Source organism: Sus scrofa, chromosome 12 (genome assembly GCF_000003025.6).
Source record: "Sus scrofa isolate TJ Tabasco breed Duroc chromosome 12, Sscrofa11.1, whole genome shotgun sequence".
NCBI lineage: Eukaryota > Metazoa > Chordata > Mammalia > Artiodactyla > Suidae > Sus > Sus scrofa.
The window spans coordinates 15,165,265-15,186,996 of record NC_010454.4 but is presented as its reverse complement, the minus strand read 5'-3'; the positions used below and the strand labels follow the sequence as shown (position 1 = coordinate 15,186,996).

General features: G+C 43.2%; 1 protein-coding gene across 2 annotated transcripts; it reads right to left on the bottom strand.

Annotated features, from left to right (window-relative positions):
* Positions 856-21,729, bottom strand: CCDC47 (coiled-coil domain containing 47). Of its 2 annotated transcripts, none has more exons than XM_021066772.1 (13): positions 21,376-21,729; positions 14,593-14,861; positions 14,042-14,149; positions 13,360-13,534; positions 11,863-11,984; positions 11,218-11,283; positions 7,852-7,953; positions 7,529-7,639; positions 5,426-5,511; positions 3,148-3,206; positions 2,621-2,730; positions 2,242-2,409; positions 856-1,437 (listed from the first exon to the last, which is right to left on the bottom strand). In XM_021066772.1, exons 2-13 carry the CDS (start codon positions 14,854-14,856, stop codon positions 1,357-1,359), a joined length of 1,452 nt encoding a protein of 483 aa, XP_020922431.1. In that variant the 5' UTR covers positions 14,857-14,861; positions 21,376-21,729; the 3' UTR covers positions 856-1,356. The 2 variants fall into 2 exon arrangements, with proteins under 2 accessions (XP_020922431.1, XP_020922430.1); XM_021066771.1 differs by having other exon boundaries at positions 14,593-14,883; positions 21,376-21,718.

The following is a 21,732-nucleotide window of genomic DNA, read 5'->3' as shown; positions in this document are numbered from 1 at the left end:
TTGTTTTTAATAACTTAATTTCATGAACTATTAAAAAAATATTACATCTGCATCTCCCAGTTTACACATTTCTGCATTAACCTAGAGAAAAACCCAGGTGAGACGTTTCCATGCAGTTACAAAGGCAGCAGCACATGCTGTTTTCACAGCAACTTGTTATTGCCTCGGAACACACCTGCACATAAAGCGTCAACAGAAAATACCCACCCACCCCTCTCCCACCAAAAAACCCAACCCTTTCCCGTCCCCAGCAAAAATTACCTGGTACAAGCAGTGACTTAAAAAATGCTTTCTTAGTAGGAAGCATTTATAAAATGCAGAGATCTGAACAAGCTAAATGCTCGTGCAGATAGAAGGGCCTCTCCCGCGAGTTCCTTCAAGAGGCAGAAAGAACTCTCAATTGTTTAGGAAAGCACATTCACGGCTATTTCTTTGAAAGAATACACCCAGCCTCAACTGTGGAAGAGAGAAAAGCAGAAGGAGAAGCAAAGGGACACAGCTGTTAACACAAAGAACAGAGCTTCTCCGTGAACATCCAATAGGTTGTGCAGCAACCAAGAAGGAAAACGTGACTTCACATAGACCACTGATCTCATCTAGGTGAAGCAGTTAATTTTTCATGCACTTGTTTTTAAGAAAACATACAATCACTTAAAATTCAGCATTCGCATTGTCATCAGCTCGTGGTATCAGGTAAGGAGAAAATCGTGCTCCTGTACTACCTACCCCTAAATTGTCCATGTAAGTACCCTAAAGCCTACAGATCTCCTATGATAGTGCTGCCAGTACCTCCCACCTACAGAACACATACTGAACTAGTCCCTGAAATTTCAATACCACATTCAGTGTTCTAAATTTTACTTTTTTACAAGTTTAATGTAGACACAAAAGAAAACACAAAACAATGTTTATTGTGCAATTCCAATAGTTATTTGTGGAATCTTGGTTTAGAGTCAATCTTCACAGCCATTTCAGCTGCCTAGTTTAAACAAAAAGCAACAATCTATTTATATATCTATAAATTTCATGATATTTCTTCAAACATCAAAGCACTAAAAGTACTGATAATTCATGTTATAATTTTTTAAAATGTTTTAAAACTACACAGATTTAGTATATATCATTTGTTTTATAAAATAATCAAAACGATTTGATTATCTGGAAGAAAATGACTGAAACAATCTTTCAATATATCTATAACCTTTGTAAAACTCCAAACCAAAAACAGAACGGATGATGCAATACAGATTCCTCAGTCACTGGGAAATTTTAAGATGAGAAATGAACTGGTATTTTTTGTTTTCTGTGAATTCAGAGCTTACAGGTGGTATCAGGACTCAGATCTCTGGGATAACTTCACATGGCTTTCACTTTGATTTGCTTCATTTTCATTTGCTTCTTCTCTAATTTCTTTTGCTCACGTCTCAAGGCAGCTTCCTAGAAAGAGGGGAATCCAAACGAAGATCTAAGCACTTGTTTCAAAACAAAACAAAACAAAACTAGAATACTGCCTATACTATTTGGGCTAGCAACACAAACATAGTTATAAGAATTGCTAATACATATACTGGTTAATGAAAATTAACTTGAAGTAAAGGAAACTAAAATCTCGTTAGAGAGAAATTAAACACTACATTTAAGTTGAACTTGTTACTCTGCTCTGATTTTTCCTATACATAGGAAACACTAGCCCAACTTTTATCATAACATATGTATCTGCTAAGAATTTGTATTTCCATTCAGAAAAATCTTTTTAAAATTTTTTTTATTTTTGGTCTTTTCTAGGGCCGCACCGGTGGCATACAGAGGTTCCCAGGCTAGGGGGTCTAATCAGAGCTGTAGCCACCAGCCTACACCACAGCCACAGCAATGCAGGATCCAAGCCGTGTCTGCAATCTACACCACAGCTCAGGGCAACGCTGGATCCTTAACCAACTGAGCAAGGCCAGGGATCAAACCTGCAACCTCGTGGTTCCTAGTCGGATTCGTTTCCGCTGTGCCACGACAGGAACTCCTGCTCAGGCAATTAAGTGTAAACGCTGAATCCTTAACTCACTGTGCCACAAGAAAACTATTTATTCTTTTTTAGAGGGCTATCAACTAACTGTCCCAAGTGCTGAGAAAATGCTAAGCTTTTTAGCCTGTGTCCACTGCTACATAGAATTATCTTCACAGCCAATACTGCACAAAAGACATCCTTACAAATCTTAGTTTTTCCCAGTGATAAGAAGTTCATCTTACCTCCAGCCTGCGCTGTTTCTCAGGATCTTCCTCATTCATGATTCGTTCCTTCTCTGCCCTTTTCTTCTCTTCACGTCGAGACTGCGCAGCTTCCTGTCTCTGCACATGCGTCAGCTTCAAGAAATTCTCCTCTACTCGAGCCCGGTTCTTGTCTGCTTTTTGCTTGCCCTACCCCCAAGAGACAGCACTCCATAAGAAACCCATTTCAGCACAACGAAGCAAACTCTCATTTAGTTTCCTTCCTTAAACCACTCCCATTTAGCACTTTCAAGTCATCTAGCAAAGACACAATCACTGAAATCGATAGCTAATCAGCCCCACGCCCCAGCAAAACAACAGTAAAAGGTGCCAACTTATAATGAAGGCGGCAGGTTCTTACCTCTCTGTTGAGTCGGAACTTTTTGGCTTTATCAATAGAATAAATCACCATGTTCATCAGGGGTAGTAAAGCCTCCATATCCTTTGGGTAAGTGTTACCTGAGCCAGGCACTGGAAAACAAAGCCATTTCCCCACTGAGTTAATGTCATCATTCATACGCCTGGTATTAATTAACTTTTTCTTTTTGTATTAATAGATTCCTTTCTTCGGGTTTTTTGGACAGCTAAAATGCAGCAGAAAATAGAAATTAAAATATGTAAAAGAATCTCTTAGTGAAGGAACCCAAAACTCATTCAGCTGGCATGGAGTTGGTTTTAATGTAGCTATCATTTAGAAAGAAACAATACTCTCTCTATTTGGGATGGAAATGCTGTAAAATTTGGTTGTGATGATTGCTGTACGCAATTAAGTAATTTTAAAAAAATTTTATTTATTTATTTACTTATTTTCAAAAATTAAAAAAAAATATTCTCTTTAAGATCATCTCACAGAAAACAAAGAACCCAGACAGGACACAGAACACTTACCATTAAATGTAAACAATAGTGTCCTCTTAGTGTCAGGTAGCTTTAAAGGCTGACCTTCCCTGTCATAAAAAAAAAAAAGTTATTAAGAAAGAACACAAAACAGACAGACACTTCCCATGGACATAAATCACCCAATTCACTTAGATGAACAGATACCAGGAGTTCCTGTCGTGGCTCAGTGGTTAACGAATCCAACTAGGAACCATGAGGTTCCAGGTTCGATCTCTGGCCTTGCTCAGTGGGTTAAGGATCCGGCCTTGCCGTGAGCTGTGGTGTAGGTCACAGACATGGCTCGGATCCTGCGTTGCTGTGGCTCTGGCGTAGGCCAGAGGCTACAGCTCCGATTAGACCCCTAGCCTGGGAATCTCCATATGCCACAGAAGCAGCCCTAGAAATGGCAAAAAGACAAAAAAAAAAAAAAAAAAAGATGAACAGATACCTGCAAATCATCAGCACAGTATTTGGCTTGGCATCCCCAAATCAAAATACAATCTCAGAGCCTGAAGGAGCTTTACAGGTCATCTGGTCCACCGGTCTATCTGACGGATGCACTCTCAGGTGACCTTTATCCTGTCCTTGAACACCTCATGTGATATTCCCTCCCAGCAGGATATATTCCATCTCACCTGGGGAGCCAGAAATGAGCCTATATTTAAGTATGAGGCCCATATTTTAAATAACTTTTTGTTTAGTTTGATGAACTTTATATGTTTTATTTCCAACTCTTAATCTATCTTCCTGTAATGAAGGATCTTATCTTTAAGTCAGGCTCAGAATACAAACTTTAGACATAATCTACTATAGCATGTATAATTTAGTTCTGACTCACCAAAGATTCCTCTTGTAACTTTTTCTTTTTTGTCTTTTTGCCTTTTCTAGGGCCACTCCTGTGGCATATGGAGCTTCCCAGGCTAGGGGTCTAATCAGAGCTACAGCTGCCAGCCTACACCACAGCCACAGTAACGTGGAATCCAAGCCGTGAATGCGACCTATACCACAGCTCATGGCAATACCAGATCCTTAACCCACTGAGCAAGGCCAGGGATGGAACCGAAACCTCATGGTTCCTAGTCAGATTCATTAACCACTGAGCTACGATGGGAACTCCAAGATTCCTCTAGTAACCTTTGACTTTTAACCCCCCACATCTCCCCCCAAATACAAAACGCTCCATGAATGACACAATGTGATACTTCACCTGCAGTGTTATTATTAATTGGAGCAAGGCAAGGATGATAAAACACTATCTAGAGGAGTAAGTACGATTACCCAAGTAATTCTGACACAGAACTAAAATCCACATTGGCTTTTAACTATACTCAACTCCACAGTTCTTAGCCAAAAATGCAGATCAGAACCAATTCGACACCAAGGGTAAACTTAAATATGCTCTCCTGGGAGTTCCCGTCGTGGCTCAGTGGTTAACGAATCCGACTAGGAACCATGAGGTTGCGGGTTCGGTCCCTGCCCTTGCTCAGTGGGTTAACGATCCGGCGTTGCCGTGAGCTGTGGTGTAGGTTGCAGACGTGGCTCGGATCCCGAGTTGCTGTGGCTCTGGCGTAGGCCGGTGGCTACAGCTCTGATTCAACCCCTAGCCTGGGAACCTCCATATGCCACGGGAGCAGCCCAAGAAATAGCAACAACAACAACAACAACAACAAAAAGACAAAAGACAAAAAAAAAAAAAAAAAAAAAAAAAAAAAAATGCTCTCCTGAGACAGAACGTGACATCAAACAACAAACTCAAGCCCTGAATATGCATATTTGAACAATATCATTATAAAGGCAGAAACTTTATGGGCATTAAGGGTATCTGATAATATACTAGAAAGAATATAATCACCCAACCACTCAAAGAAGGGAGCCAGAAAAGGCCATGAATTACAAAATGCACAGATTTACAATTAAACGCAAGTCAAACATAATAGATTCGTATCATAAATTTAAAACAAAAACAACTCTAGACTATAAAGGACAGAAATCACCAAGTGCATTTTCTTAGCATTAGCCATTCTGTAAGAGTCTCATCTGCCTCACCGAGCGAGCGGGTGGTGGGAACATGCGGTGACACATGCAAACTGGAGAGGCTTATCTGGTGCCTCCCACAGGTTTCCAATTACCTTTACGATGCATGCAGTCAAAGCAAAGGAAAACGTGGATGCTGTCACCAGCTTCCCTCACTCATTTGGGAAGGGAAATTGCAAAAGCACCTTGAAGGTGTTTCAACACAGAAAGCTGGTAAAGAAAATTAATGTCAATATTTTTATTTCATACGTACTCTTGCATAATTTTTGGACCAGAGAACTGGTCTGAAAAATGAACAGATTCAATCTTGTCAGCATAGTGTGTAAGAAAGTGAACCATCTGAAATAAAGAAAAGAAAATTATTTTTTTTAAAGTAGGTTTGATGTATTTCCCTTTTTTCATAGATATTCACTCTTTAATCCTCCTTACTTCTGTACAATGTCTGTCATTAAGGATGAAGCTTTAAAAAATTAAGAAGACTCGGAGTTCCCATGGTGGCTCAGTGTTTAACGAACCTGACCAGTTTCCATGAGGACATGGGTTCGATCCCTAGCCTTGCTCAGTAGGTTAAGGATCTGGTGTTGCCGTGAGCTGTGGTGTTAAGTCACAGACTCGGCTTTCATCCCACATTGCTGTTGCTGTGGTGTAGGCTGGCAGCTGTAGCTCCGATTCCACCTCTAGCCTGGGAAGTTCCATATGCTGCAGTGCGGCCCTAAAAACACAGAAGACAAAAAAGAAGAAAAAGTTAAATAAAGACCCTTTCTGCAATGAAACCAGTACCTTTCTTTGGTCACATCAATGAGTAAAATTCTTCCTACTGGAGTCCCATTGTGGCTTAGCGGTAATGAACCCAACTAGCATCCATGAATGAGGATGTGGGTTTGATCTCTGGCCCCACTTAGATTAAGGATCCAGCATTGTTGTGAGCTGTAGTGTAGGTCGCAGATGCCACTGGGATCCCGTGTTGCTGTGGCCAGCAGCCACAGCTCTGATTTGACCCCTGGCCTGGAAACTTCCATATGCCCCAGGTACAGCCCTAAAAAGAAAAAAAAATTCTTCCCATTAGCCGTTGAAAATATACCTCAGGAGTTCCCGTCGTGGCGCAGTGGTTAACGAATCCGACTAGGAACCATGAGGTTGCGGGTTCGGTCCCTGCCCTTGCTCAGTGGGTTAACGATCCGGCGTTGCCGTGAGCTGTGGTGTAGGTTGCAGACGTGGCTCGGATCCTGTGTTGCTGTGGCTCTGGCGTAGGCCGGTGGCTACGCTCCGATTCGACCCCTAGCCTGGGAACCTCCACATGCCGTGAGAGCGGCCCAAAGAAATAGCAAAAAGACAAAAACAAAAAAAAAAAGACAAAAAAAAAAAAGAAAATATACCTTAAAATAATGTTCTAAATACGAATGGAAGCATGAATATAAAATCTAAAATAATTTCAGGGAGGAGTTCCCTTGTGGCATAGCAGGTTAAGGATCTGGTATTGTCACTGATGTGGCTCTGGTCACTTAAATCCTTGGCCCGGGAACCTCTGAATGCTGCAAGTGCAGCCAAGGAATTAAAAAAGTAATTTCAAGGGATTTTTCACAACCATATCCCCCAGAACTATCTTTGAGCTATCTTGTGTATATATACTTTTTTGTGCTTTTTTAGGGCCGTACCTGCAGCATACGGAGGTTCCCAGGCTAGGGGTCAAACTGGAGCTGTAGCTGCTGGCCTACGCCAGAGCCACAGACATGCCAGATCCGAGCCGTGTCCTCGACCTGCACCACAGCTCATGGCAATGCTGGATCCTTAATCCCCTGAGCGAGGCCAGGGATTAGTCAGGTTAGTTTCCCATGCACCACAACGGGAAAAACTATCCTATATTTTTATGATACTAAAATGTGCTGTTACCATATACAGCCAATAGGGAAAAAAATAGCTCTCTCTATATTCACCTTCTATACTAATTGAAACATTAACATTTTAATCTTTTTTTTGGGCTATGCCCACAGCACATGGAAGCTCCCAGGCCAGGGATCGAACCCGCACCACACCAGTGACCAGAGTCACAGCAGTGACAACACTGGATCCGTAACCTGCTGCACTACTAGGGAACTCCCTACCTGAACTTTTAAAAAGGCACTAAATGACATGTTGATAAGGATTAAAGTTGTACCTATTCTTCAAAAAACCTGAAAGCCATTTGCTCTTGATTTACAGAGAACTCTTGAATAGTAAAATTGTCTTTTGACAAGTTAATCTATTGTTTCAAGAAGGTATTTAGATGGCTGTGCAGGAAAGGAACGTACACTGAAGAATTTGTACAGTGTAACTTTCAGGAAGCGCCCTGCAAATATATGTCTCCTATGGTATTTACCTTTGTATCCATCATGCCCTCTGTGACTTCTCCCATCTCTGACAGGATAGCCAAGGAGTCAGGCAGTCCGTACTTGGCTCCAGACTTAGGTTTGTCACTGCAAAACTCACTCTAGAGGAAGAAGGAATAGACAGTTAAGTCATGACATTTTATTATGCATAAGGACTTTTTGTTTTTCTCAAGAGAAGACATACGGACCTATTTCAAAGTGATGCTTAACAATGTCCAAGTGACATAATTATCCTCGGCTCTGAAGCTGAATGTTTATGTAATAAAGAGGCACAGTTTCTAAGAATTATTTGAGTTAGTAGAGCTTGACATACCAGATCCTGCATCTCCTTCTGCAGTCGCACCAACGCTTTCCGAGTACCAACAGCAAACACATAGGTATCCATGTCTTCATCATTCATGGTTACTTTTATTTGCTTTAAAACAACAACAACAACAAAACTCACCTGTTAGGTCTGCGATAGGTGGATTTCTCAGACAGCCCCTAAGATTCCCGCCTGCTGGTGCACACATTCTCCCCTTGAGTGTGAGCGACTCATGGATGCGATGGCATCATCACGCCCGTGACTACATTATATTTCATGGCAGACTGCCCCTCATCAGCTGACTTCGAGTTAATCGAAAGGGACAGCATCCTGGGTAGACTGACCTAATCAAGTGAGCCCTCAAGAGAGACTGGGCCCTACTTGAAGAAAAAGTCAAAGTGTGACAGGGTTTGGTGGGACGGCACCACATGGCAAGGACCTAAGAACGGCCTCTAGATGCTGAGAGTAGTTCCTATGGACAACTAGTTAGAAAATGGGAACTGAATTCTGCCAACAGAATTGAATGACCTTGAGAAGAGGGGCCCAGGCTCCAGAGCTCTGAGTCACTAAACATGTGGACGTACTGGCAGGGGGAGGGAGGGCAGTGCCCCACCCCACCCTCACACCTTGCCCCACGCTTCGCCTCCATTTGGCTGTTCCTGAATTACATCCTTTACGATAACCTGGTAAATGTAAGTGAAGTGTTTTCCTGAGTTCTATGAGCCATTCTAGCAGATTACTGAATCTGAGGAGAGGGCTATAGGAACTCTATAGATTTATAGCTGGGCAGACAGAAATCTGGTGGCCTAGGACTTGAAGCTGGCATCAGAAGTGAGACTGAGACCTTTAACTTGTGGCATCTGGCATTAACTCCAGGTAGATGATATCAGAATTGAATTGCTGGAGAGCCATCTGGTATCTGGAGAATCAGACAGCTGACTGCTGGTGCTGGGAAATGTCCCAGAGGCAGGTTTTTATACTGTTTTATTAAACTCGATATTGGACCAGGGAGATGAAGTTATAAGCCTGAAGTCTCTGGTATGACAAAATATGGCCCTCATTAATCGTATCGTAAAATAATATGGGTCAGGAGTTCCCATCGTGGCGCAGTGGTTAACGAATCCGACTGGGAAACATGAGGTTGCGGGTTCAATCCCTGCCCTTGCTCAGTGGGTTAAGGATCCAGCGTTGCCCTGAGCTGTGGTCTACATCACAGACGCGGCTCGGATCCCGTGTTCCTGTGGCTCTGGTGTAGGCCGGCGGCTACAGCTCCAATTCGACCCCTAGCCTGGGAACCTCCATGTGCCGCAGGTGTGGCCCTAGGAAAACACCAAAAAAAAAAAAAAAAAAAAAAAAAAAAAAAAAAATATATATATATATATATATGGGTCAAAAATAACCAGTATATAGGTGGAAGGAAGGAAATGTTAACATGGGGAAATAGAGCAAAGGTCTGGCCAGATGGCAGCTGCTAAAGAAAAGGTTTTCTGCTCTTTCATCATTGAGGGGAAATTACGCAAAGTAACAATTTAAACAGAACTCCCCCAAAAAGGGGCTAAAAATATAAAGAACCATATATTTGTTGAGGCCGTTTGTCATTCCAGGGGGAAAAAAAGGTAAAAGGATGGCTGGCTCAGAGGAAAAGAGAAGATGAAGTGTACAGCAGGAAAGAAATGAAAATGACTAACACAACACATCAAAGAGTAACTTCTACAAAAGGATGGCTGAAGATGCAGCAAAACTTCCTCCTTTGAATTTTAACTGATGAGCCTCAAAAAACTACTGGATTAAATCATCATCATAGAAAAATTAAAGATACAGGCTTGCAATTAAAAATGAGTTTCGGGAGTTCCTGTTGTGGCACAGGGGAAACAAATCCGACTAGGAACCATGAGGGTGCGGGTTCGATCCCTGGCCTTGCTCAGTGGGTTAAGGATCCGGCATTACTGTGAGCTGTGGTGTAGGTTGCAGACGTGGCTCAGATCTGGTGTTGCTGTGGCTCCAGCGAAGGCCAGCAGCTGTAGCTCCAACTAGACCCCTAGCCTGGGAACCTCCATATGCTGCGAGTGTGGCCCTAAAAGGACAAAAAAGACAAAAAAGAAAAAAAAAAGTTTCAATCCAATAAAAAGTACTTAACTATACTACCCATACAGCAGTTATTAACCAATACCACTTTGTATTTTGAAATATATGCATACATTTCTTGTTTTACTATCATATAGAAAAGAGAATTGTGTATTTTTGCTCCCTGCAGCTGTGGGAGTCAGCAGTTATTAGAAGGATGAAGGAAAGAGGAATGTGGCATTTCTTTCTTTCTCTCTCTCCCTCTTTCTTTCTTTTTTCTTTTTAGGGCCACATCCACAGCATATGGAAGTTCGCAGGCCAGGGGTCTAACAGGAGTTGCAGCTGCTGGCCTACACCACAGCCACAGCAACGCCAGATCCTGAACCCACTGAATGAAGCCAGGGATCGAACCAGAGTCCTCATGCATACTAAAGGAGTTCATTACTGCTGAGCCACGATGCGATCTCCAGAATGTGGCATTTCTGATGAAGGACACAACTTGCAGATTAACATGTTACTTTAACAAAAGAAAGAAGACATATCAAACTTTAAGGTCACCAGATCATGCTATAATCTCATTCAGCCCGAGATGTATTACCCGAAGCAAAAAATATTTGTTCTTTTTTTTTTTTTTTTTTTTTGTCTTTTGTCTTTTTGTCCTTTTTAGGGCTGCACTCTCGGCATATGGAGGTTCCCAGCTAGGGGTCTTATCGGAACTGTAGCCCCTGGCCTACGCTGGAGCCACAGCAACGCGGGATCCAAGCCACCTCTGTGACCTACACCACAGCTCACACCACAGCTCACAGCAACACCGGATCCTCAACCCACTGAGCGAGGCCTGGGATTGAACCTGTGACCTCATGGTTCCTAGTTGGATTTGTTAACCACTGAGCCACAATGGGAACTCCCATTTTGTTCTCTTTTTTTTTGTCTGCAAAAAAATATTTGAAAAGAAACCTACCTTACTACCAAAAAAAAAAGCATACACGAGGAACAGAGAGAGGTGTGAGAGCAAACTTTCTGTGACAACTGTCTTTCCATCATCCAGGGTGACTCAGTTGATCTACCTGGTGATGAAGTATTACTTTTTCCCCTACAAAAAGCACATGTGTCTCCCCACATCCCACCCTACCCCACCCCCAGTTGCACACTGGGTAGAAGATGATCTGTCTAAATAGAAAAGGTTCTGTTTTTTGGCAAGGGACATGAGTTGTCAGAAAGTCCAAATAGAATCCAGGCAAGAAATGGGATAAGCTCTAAGAAGTTAGGAATTCAATCTGTACAGAGAAAATCAGCAGGAGGAATACATACCACTTGATCACTCACTGGTCTCATCATCCGGGCCAGGACATTCAGTAAGTCTTGTCTCTTGAGAAACTAAAAAAAAAACAAGAACGACAAAATCAAATCAAGAGAACAGTTGTAGTTTCTACTTACTATAAAGTACGGAGCTCCCGTCGTGGCTCAGTGGTTAATGAATCCGACTAGGAACAATGAGTTGTGGGTTCCATCCCTGGCCTCGCGCAGTGGGTTATGCATCCAGTACTGCTGTGAGCTGTTGGTGTAGGCTGCAGAGGCAGCTCAGACCTGGCGTTGCTGTGGCTGTGACAGAGGCTGGCAGCTGTGGCTTTGATTTGACCCCTAGCACAGGAATTTCCATATGCCTTGGGTGCGGCCCTAAAAAGATATTTATTTATTTATTTTGGGGGCCACACCTGTGGCATGCAGAAATTCCTGGGCCAGGGATCAAACCTGACCCACAGCAATGACCCAAGCCACAACAGTGACAATGCTGGATCCTTAACCCGCTAAGCCACCAGGGAACTCCAAAAAGATGATTTTTAGAACACATTTTAAGTCAAACCTAAAAAAATGAGACACTAAACTTTGAGGACTTAGGGTCACTTTGAAAAAATGAAAGGACGATACACATTGTATTAGAAATTCCCTACTTACCCTCAGCTGGATAAGCATCCCCTCACAGCACACTCGACCAGAACACCACAGGTTGTAAATGTGCTCATTCTCCTGGTTCAGCTTTCCTGTGCTCGTGGCTTCTTTGTTAGTTCCATCATCCCCTGGGGGTAAAACCACTTAATGTGATTCACTGGAAACAATGGGGTCTAATCCCCACATCATCTTCAACCCTGACCCCCAAATGGTGATAACTTTAGGGCAGCAGAACTTTGCTATCTTAGAGAACTCTCCTTTAAACACAGATTACAATAGATGGGCCTTTTATTCTCAAAATACTTGGTTGTCGCCACTGAAAATCACAGACTCTACCATTACTTCCGTGTCCTTGTTAAAGAAAATCAGCTTAGAGAATAATTTTTCAAGAGTAGGTGCAAATGGAGCAAAGTCAGTTTAATTGCCTCTGCCAAAGGTTTTTAAAGAAAAAAAAAAAACCTCCTATATAGTGAATAAAAAGAATCATTAATACAAATTATTCAATATACCCTCACTGTGTCTCTTTTCAATTAACTTTACCCGTTTGCTTTTCCTACAGCAAAAAAACAGTGGTATTAAGCATTCGTTGTATTTTAGATCTAGAAAAAGTTCAAATTCCAATCATTTCCTCTTTTTTTTAATTAAGTATACCAAAAAAATGTGTTCAACCTTACAAGGTAAAGCAGACTGACACAGCAAGTGAAAACGCACGAAGGGAAGGAGAAGGCGAAATTAAAGGCTGCTTATTACCCCCCTCCCCTCTAATTTCCAGGTCAGAAAGTACTCTGAAATAGGACAGGATAGTGGCACATGGACTTTGGAAGCAGGCAGACTAGGTTCTAATACTATGGTTGCAATTTCATAGCTTAGACAAGTTTTAACATTTCAGTTCCCTCCTTAAGACAGTAGAAACTATATCCAATTAGGAGTTATGTTACATAAAGGTTAAATAAGAAATAGCGTATGCAAAGTACCTAGCACAATAGACAGTCCTGCTAAAAAGGCAAATGAAGTGTTCAAAGGCCAAGGTGAAGGTGGCTGATCCACCGGACCCCTTACACTTCATGACAGGGCTTCCTCTAAGGTACTTCAGTGAACACCCCTGCAGTGGACCTGAAACCAAAAGTGCCTAAAACCTGAGGGAATTATGAAGGCTTTCTACTATCAAAAAGATGAACTGAAAGCATCTGATACCTAAAATGTCAAAAATCTTTGCTTTTGGCCAGACTTTGAACAACTTGTTTTGATAACACTGAGTTTCTCATTCTAATCCGAAGCTGTCTAGCAAATGCTGATGAGTGAAAAGTGAGGGAGTTATTGCATAAATGCAATTTATTCAGCATGTAAAAACCTTACGAAAAAGAGGTCTTTGAGAGAGGAGGAAAAAAAAGCACTCTCTTTGGTAGTCCATGAAAGCAGGGAGATGCTTACACTGAGGAGAATAAGCTGTTCTTACCAGGTCGTTTTCCAGCAGATGGCTAGACTTGTATTAGCCCAACTTACCTACTAAGGTAAAGTTGCTCTCCAGAAGCTCCCTGTGAGTGTTAAACCAGGCCTGAGCAAGGCGACTGTTTTTATTCTTCCCGATGATATAATTCATGATGTAGGCAAGCAGGCCAGTCACCATCAAAATTTCTAGATAGTAACTCTCCCAGCTGTTCTGGAGGTGTGCGGGAACCTAAGGAAGGAAAATCATTCTTTGCAACATTGGCTGAGGCTGGAGGATGAGGCCTAACTCACGGGAGGAAGGAGAAGGAGAAAAGCCACAAACAGAAGTGGACACTTCAGATAACTGCCACTGAAGATGGCCACACTTTGAAAAAATATGCCCATCCTGGCTTTCTAGGTCAGCTTTGTAATGCTCCTTTAAGGAAATGTGAGGAGAGTCAAAGGAGATGACAAGCTGGAAAGCCCTCCGTATTCATCTTGATTCTGAGTCCCACCCCCAAACAGACCCAACATCTACCCTCTTCATCCCCTGACAACTACTACTAGGAGGGCTAAAGTAAAAATATGGGGGTTGCCTCTCTACGTGCAAGAGTGTTATCAGAGAAACTATGTCAAACTCTTTCCTGGCTCCCACCATTTCATCAATCTAGCTATATGTCACCAACCACATTTCTGAGATTAATCACAGCAGGATATTTTGTTGGTTAGTCTGGAATTCTAAACCCTGTATACCTACATCGACAATTGTTATTGGGTCTTTACTTTTGCTAGAAGAAGTATCTGGTTTGTCTTCATAACCTTCAAATTCTTCATCATCGTATGGTTCACTCTCGGTATCTCCCTCCTACAAAAACGAGGCACAAGCTGTCTTCCCTCACAAATGTCACCAGCAGTTTTATAGGCAACATTCGTAGGAAAAAACAGAACATGAAAGCAGCAAGCACAGAACATGGAGATATTACATGTTTTAAACAAATGATGTCTCCCCATGCTTTTGAACCCTGAGTTCTAAATGATAAATTCTTATCCACCCACACTCACCCACCCCACGCCTTCCTTCATCCAGACTTTCCATAGAGGAGAAAAACACAATTCACCCTTTCATGAATGCAAAAGATGGGAACATACCCCAAACATTTAGAAGAGCTCCACCTACTGAATCAAAATGAACATTCCAGAGAGTAAAGCTCTCTCTAGACCTGGGTCCTACTTTTCATATCTGGGTGCTAGTTATACGCTGTCCCATCCTTCCAAGTCCCCCAAGAAGTCAATAAAAAGAAACTTTACCTGGGTATCTGCATCCTCAAAATCCCCTTCCTGGTTTTCATCCTGCCCTTCCAACTCCACAGTCGTCTCATCTTCATCATCCTCAGTGGTTATCACCCGCTGAGGAGATTCAGTGACAGAATCTTCTGGGACGTCCTCGAATTCAGCAAAGTCGTTATCATCATACTCTACTATGTCTTCCTCATCCTCGAAATCATCAAACTTTGCTTCAGAGAAACTCCCAAATATCAAAAGGACAACACAGAAAGCGTGGAGGGCTTTCATTGCACCTTAAAAATGAGCCAAGATACACTGATCAAAAAAAAAAAAAAAAAAAAAAAAAAAAACATTTTCTTTGTAGATAATTGAAAAAGACTCCCTCCCACGTTCCTCTTATTTAATACCATTCATTTCAGACAGTACTACGTAGAGAGTGATAAAGTGAGGCTCAAGAGGCCTGGGTTCCAGTCTGGACTCTCTCACTAGTAATCTGTAAATTCTTGGACAAGTCATTTAATTTCTTTAGGTTGCTTTTCCTTTACACTGTGTATTCAGAAGGCATTTTTTGAATGCCTAGAAAAAGCTTTATGTAGAAACTAGGAAGGGGAATAATGAAATAAAGATGAGATGCAATGATTTATGTTAGTGGTAACAAAAGTAACGCATGAATAGAGAAGCTATTCATCCTTGGATCAACCTCATGTGTGCACATCCCCACCACCACCACCATCACTGCAGGTACTGAAGACAAAGTGCTAGGCACTGTCCTAAGGGCTTTACAAGAGGAAATTAATTTAATCCTTGTACTAACCCTCTGAGGAAAGGAGCTTTAATAACACCTCCATTTCACAGATGAGGAAAATGAGGCACCGAGATACTAAGTAATACAACCGCCAGTTGACAGAGAACTAAGGTTTGATCCCAGTTTTGCCTCTGGAATCCTTGCTATGAACCACTTCTCAGGCTGCTTCTCTAATGTAAGCCAGTGGCTGTGATTTTGCCACTTACTTAAAGCAGCGATTTTTTTTGCTAACAAAACTGTTCCTAGTGTGCATGAAGGAATTAAATACGTCAGCACTTGATAGCGTTCTGAAAAGAACACTAGGTATTCTCCCACCTAAACAAGATTTTGAACCAACAAATATAATGAAATCACACTGGCAAAAAAAACATGAAAACAAAGACAATGAAGGGATTAAGATGGCAGAGTAGAAGGACTGGAACTCACTTCCTCTTGAAAACAACAAAATCACAACCAACTGCTGAGTAGCCTTCAACAAAATAGACCGCCAACTATCAAAAAAGATATCCTACACTAAATGACAAAGACGAGGCCACATCAAGACAGTAGGAGGGGTGATTACATGATATAAGCAACCCCATACCCGCTGGGTGGGCAGCCCAGACACTGGAAAGTAACTATCCCTCAAAGGCTCACCCACTGGAGTCAGAGTTCTGAGCCCCATGTCAGATTACCACGCCTGGGGATCTGGCACTGGGGGAGGAAGCCCCCAGCAGGGCTTGCGCACAGGAGCTCCACCGGACTGGGGGAAACAGGGACTCCACTTCTGAAAGGCGCACACAGGCCCCACTTGCACTAGGTCCCAGGGCAAAGCAGAGACTCCATATGTATCTGGGTCAGACCTGTCTGCAATCTTGGAGGATCGCCTAGGAAAACAGTGGGTGGCTGTGGCCCATTGTGGGGGAAGGATCATGGAGGCAAAGGTCTCAGGAATAGTCATCAGCATGAACTGCCCCAGAGGTGGCCATTTTGGAAAAACCTGGCTCCACCCGTGAGGGTGGAGAAGCCCCAGATCTAACAACAAACCAGATGGGGACACAGCCCCTCCCATCAGCAAACAGGCTGCCTAAAGACCCCCACATGGCAGCCTCCAATCACACCCAAAGTCCCACCAACCAGAGGGATACAAGTGGTTCCTATAAGTGGGCAGGCACCAGTCCCTCCCATCAAGAAGTCTGCAGCAAGCTCCTGTACCAACTTCAGCCCTAAGGCGGGGCTGTAAGAGAGGCTACAACCCCATTGTCTGCAAAAAGGAGACCACACCAAAAATCTATACAAAAAAGGACAACGAAATCATCTAACCAAACATGAAGGTTTTGCAAGAAAAAAAGAGAGTATGTGAGCTAGAATTTGAGCAGTAGTTAGATTTTTAACTGTATTTCTAGTCCTCCCCTCTTACCTAAACACCAGCCCTGTATTGCCAATTGCCTAACAGGTATGTCCATTTTGATGTCCTACAAACTTTCTCTGTATAGGACCAGATAGTGGCTTGGTGGGCCACATACTTATCTAATACATATTCTTCTTTAAAAAAAAAAAAACCTTTAAGAATGTAAAAGCAACTCTTAGTTAGCAGGCTGTACAAAAACCATCTGCCTCTCAGGCTGCATTCTAAAGGTATCTAAATTTCTCTATTTCTATATCAATATCAATCTTGTATTTCTAGTCTTACTTGTTGAAAAGAGCAAGATACCTAGTTTCTCACTTTCTTTTTCCCCTTTGAAATCTAATCAACCATTAGATCCTGGTGTTTCCTTCTGTGACTCCCAAATCCACCATGATAATCTAAATTATCACCACCTACTCAAGAACCACGGTATTATCCTAAAAGGTCTCACCTGTCTCAACTCTCTCTCCCTACTTCTTAAAAACCACCATTATCTAGGAGTTCCCATCGTGGCTCAGTGGTTAACGAATCCGACTAGGAACCAGGAGGTTGGGGTGTTCAATCCCTGGGCTCGTTCAGTGGGTTAAGGATCCGGCGTTGCCGTAAGCTGTGGTGTAGTTTCCAGATGCAGCTCAGATCCTACCTGGCTGTAGCTGTGGCATAGGCCGGTGGCTACAGCTCCAGTTAGATCCCTAGCCTGGGAACCTCCATATGCCTTGGGTGCAGCCTTAAAAAAAAGGACAAAAAATAAAATAAAAACATAGTTCCCGCACTCAAGAAGAGGCACTGCAGACTGAGGAAGAGCTATAGCATAGAGGCCTGAAACAGCATATTTTAGGAGTCTTGGTATGATAGCGCATTGGGTTTATAGACCCATTTGGGGAAAACGAGGCTAAAAAGGCCAGCAGGGGTGAGATCACGATGACCTTTGTTTATTTAAACACCGCATTAAGAAGTCTGGATAGGGGAGTTCCCGTTGTGGCGCTGTGGTTAACGAATCTGACTAGCGGGTTCGATCCCTGCCCTTGCTCAGTGGGTTAACGATCCAGCGTTGCTGTGAGCTGTGGTGTAGGTTGCATACGCGGCTCAGATCCCGTGTTGCTGTGGCTCTGGCGTAGGCTGGCGGCCACAGCTCCGATTGGACCCCTAGCCTAGGAATCTCCATATGCCACGGGAGCAGCCCAAGAAATGGCAAAAAGACAAAAAAAAAAAAAAAAAAAGAAGTCTGGATAACTGGAACCCACTAAAGCATTTAAGTAAGAGAATGACACAACCAGATTTGTAATTTAACCCTGAATGCTCAAATAGTGCGAACCAGAGAAGGGCATCTGAGGCAGGAAAAATAGGAAGAGGCAAGAAAATTAGGAGGTAAAACAGTGGAATTGGGAAAGGACAGAAAAACAAATTTGACAGATATTTAAGAATTATATTTGTCAGCACAAAGTGACTGAATACGAGGAATGTGGGAAAGGAAGATCTGGGGTGATTCCAAGTTTTGGCTTAATTAACAGCTGAACAAAGTCATCCTTAAGATAAAAAACAATAAAGGAGGTAAAAATTGAGGGAAAGCCAATAAATTAAATTTACTACCTGCTGAAAAGTTCGGAGTGTTTCCAAGCAGTACATTAGATGACTAACATTTATCTCTTGATTTTCAAAAAGTCCCTAAAAAGTTTTATAACCTACTTTATATAGGGAGAAAACGAAATTTAAGCCTGGAGTTCAGGATACAAGCCTAAGCTGAAAATAGAGAATGGATGAGCTCTCCTGGAAGTATTAAGAGTTAGGTTTAGGAAAAAAAAAAAAAAAGGAATTCCCACCATGGCGTGGTGGGTTAAGAATCTGACTGCAGCAGCTTGGTTTGCTGCAAAGGCGTGTGTTTGATTCCTGGCCAAATGATGCCAAAGCTGCTGCGTAGGTCACAGTTTCGGCTCGGATTCAATCCCTGGCCCAGGAAACTCCATGTGTTGTGGGGGGAAAAAATCTTTTGAAACAAATCATTACAGCTAAGAGGTGGACATAATAGAAAGAATTGGAATGGAAAACTAAGAAGGAATGGTTAGAAAAAAGAAACTCTGGCCAAAGTGATATCATAGAAGTCAAAGGAGAAGCATAATCCTAAGAAGGAACAGAGCTCGATTTCAACTGCTGCAGCAAGTTCAAGTGACATATGGACCAACAATTTCCCAACGTTGATAATGAAATCATTATTGGCAACTGCAGAGAAGTGGTAAGTATGGAAGCCAGGATGGAGGGAGATGAGTAATAACAGAGTGAATGGGTGGCAAAGGGAGTGTGTACTAATCCTTCAGGTGCAGGGGGAAACCGTGTATAGAACACCATAAATTCACAAAGGAAATCAGTTAAGTTCAAAGCCTATTGGAGTTCCCTTGTGGTGCAGAGGGTGCTGTCATTGCAGCTGCTCTGGTCACTGCTGTGGCACTGGTTTGATCCCTGGCCAGGGAACTTCCATGTGCCTCCAGCGCTGTCTAAAGTAAAATAAAATAAAGTAAAATAAAATAAAAAAGTTTGGAGTTCCTGTCGTGGCTCAGTGGAAATGGATCCAACTAGTATCCACGAGGATGTGGGTTTGATCCCTGGCCGGTCAGGGATCCGGTGCTGTCATGAGCTGTGGTGTAGTCAAAGATGCCACTCGGATCCCACATTGCTGTGGCTGTGGCGTAGGCCAGCAGCTGCAGCTCTGATTCGACCCCTAGCTTGGGAACTTCCATGTGCTTGCAACCCATGGATGCTCAAGAAATATTCTTAGAATTGGACAAAATATGGAGTTCCCTGGTGGTGCAGGGGTTAAAGATCCAGCCCAGTCACTGCTGTAACTATGGTTATGACTATGGTGAGGGTTCAATTACTGGCCTGGGAACTTCTGCATGCTATGGGAGTGGCCAAAAAAACCAAAAAACAACAACAACAAAAAACTGGACAAAGTCCATAAATTTTGAAAGGCACAAATGACTTGAGAAATGCCACCAAAGATTGACCAATACTACGTTCTTTCCAATATTTGATCTTTGATGTTAGCACCAGGGGACATTTTACAGGAAAACACAGCTGCCCACTTGACAAAAACCTTAAAGCAGTTTGTGATGTCTCCAAACACCCCTAGTTTCATATCAAAAGTGGAAAAAATGTGAAAGAGTACAGAGACTGCTGGAGTTAGTTTTAGTTTAAAACATCAGCTCTACCATTTGCCAGCCTCATGATCTTAGGCTAATTACTTATGGCCTTGCTCCCACATACAAAAAAGGCTAACCACTCACTGCTTGCCTCACAGAGCTGTAGTGGACATTACAGGAAATATGAGAAGGCACTCAATCCTATCAGTTCCTATTACTTCCTTCTACTGTGCCTTATGAACCCCCTTTAAGGTTTAAAAATAGTTCACTTTTGGAGTTCCCACAGTGGAGCTGAAACGAATCCAACTAGGAACCATGAGGTTTCGGGTTCAATCCCTGGCCTTGCTCAGTGGGGTTAAGGATCCGACATTGCGGTGAGCTGTGGTGTAGGTCGTAGACACAGCTCAGATCTGGCGTGGCTGTGGATGTGGCTGTAGCTTTGATTAGACCCCTAGCCTGGGATCCTCCATATGTCTCAGGTGTGGCGCTAAAAAAAAATAAATAAATAAAAAAAATTCACTTTTATTGTTTCCCTTTCAGATGTCAGTCTTAAACTTTTTCAAATAGTAGCAATAAAGGTTGACACTGCCAAGTTAACCACTGTCTGATCATTTCAAACTAAATTTCCACTTACAATGTGCAGACCACAGAAGCATTTCTAAGATAAATTAGCAGTGTGACAGAGCTCTTTCAAGGTTATTCAGGTTACGATGATCCAAACCCATTTGTGCCTTTGCTTTCCCCCTCAGAAGACTCTTTGCTGCACCTGTCAACTCATTTCTCAAATGCACAACTCCTTCCTTGCCTGAGGGGCAGTCCTGAGACTCCTGGGGCAGGGAACACCAACACTAACAAGTCTGGTTTGATTTCTTCTGCTAGCTCACTTGGCAAGCTCAGTGACTGGGTCTGGACTTAAAAATGAAAGACGAATACAAGAATCGTTCCTTGCTGACATTTTAGATTAAGCCTTTCTGACAACGGCCGGACAATGCGGCTTCTCGAGATCATTGAGATGGTCCCCTCTCTCCTTACATACGTTGGATAAAAACATGTCTTACGCTAGAAACCTTTAGAGAAGACTGATCACAGAGGTTGCTGCTTCTGCTAAACCCTCCGGATCAAGTCTTTGCCCAGCAAGGAGAATCATCACTTCTATGCTCCATTTTTCCTGCTGCACACTGAGGGCTTCCTCTAACTTTGCCCTGCGGGTTGCATTTGCTTGCAGTTCTAGGAGTTCCCAAAAAACATTAAAGTCACTCCCAAGCCAAGAAAAATCCCCAAGAGAAAATGGGCCTTGTGGTGGACAAAGTTTGGTTTCTTTTGAGAAAGCAGGGAAAGGCGAGAAGACGCGGGGATTGATGCATGCAGGCTGAACTTAGGGGCTTAGGTGGGAAACTGGACCTGGCAGGGCCACGCAACTCAGCGTCACCGCTGGGCCTGGCCCGGCTCCACCGACTAGCGCGTCACGGCCCGCTTCCTACCTGTACCGAGGGCTAGCCTGGCCCAGCGTCCCTGCTTCTACCCTGCCTGCCTCTCGGCTTGGCCACCGCCTGCAGGGTCACCGCGATTTCACAGCCCCCGACGCCTCTAGGACACAGGCAGACAAGGTAGCTCAGTCACACCGCGCCACTCTTCGCGTAGCCTCCGCCATCCGTTACGTAGAATACGTGCGGCTGGTCCGCGCCTGCGCGCCGCTCGGGGGCGGGACGCAGCCTCTGGGACCCCACGAGACCGCCTCCTTCCCCGCCCAGGAGAAGCAAGGTGGGGCTGCTGGGAGAATTACACAACACCGGCCCCGGCGCCGGAACTGCCCGCGCCTATCCCAGGGCTCTCCTCGA

Excerpts from the sequence above, each read along its gene's own strand:
- CCDC47 (XM_021066772.1), bottom strand. The coding sequence starts at position 14,856 with ATGAAAGCCCTCCACGCTTTCTGTGTTGTCCTTTTGATATTTGGGAGT. Across the intron at positions 3,207-5,425 it reads GGTCCAAAAATTATGCAAGA|GGAAGGTCAGCCTTTAAAGC; the intron begins GTACGTATGAAA and ends TTTTTATGACAG. Across the intron at positions 2,731-3,147 it reads ACTATTGTTTACATTTAATG|TGCCTGGCTCAGGTAACACT; the intron begins GTAAGTGTTCTG and ends TTTGTTTTCCAG.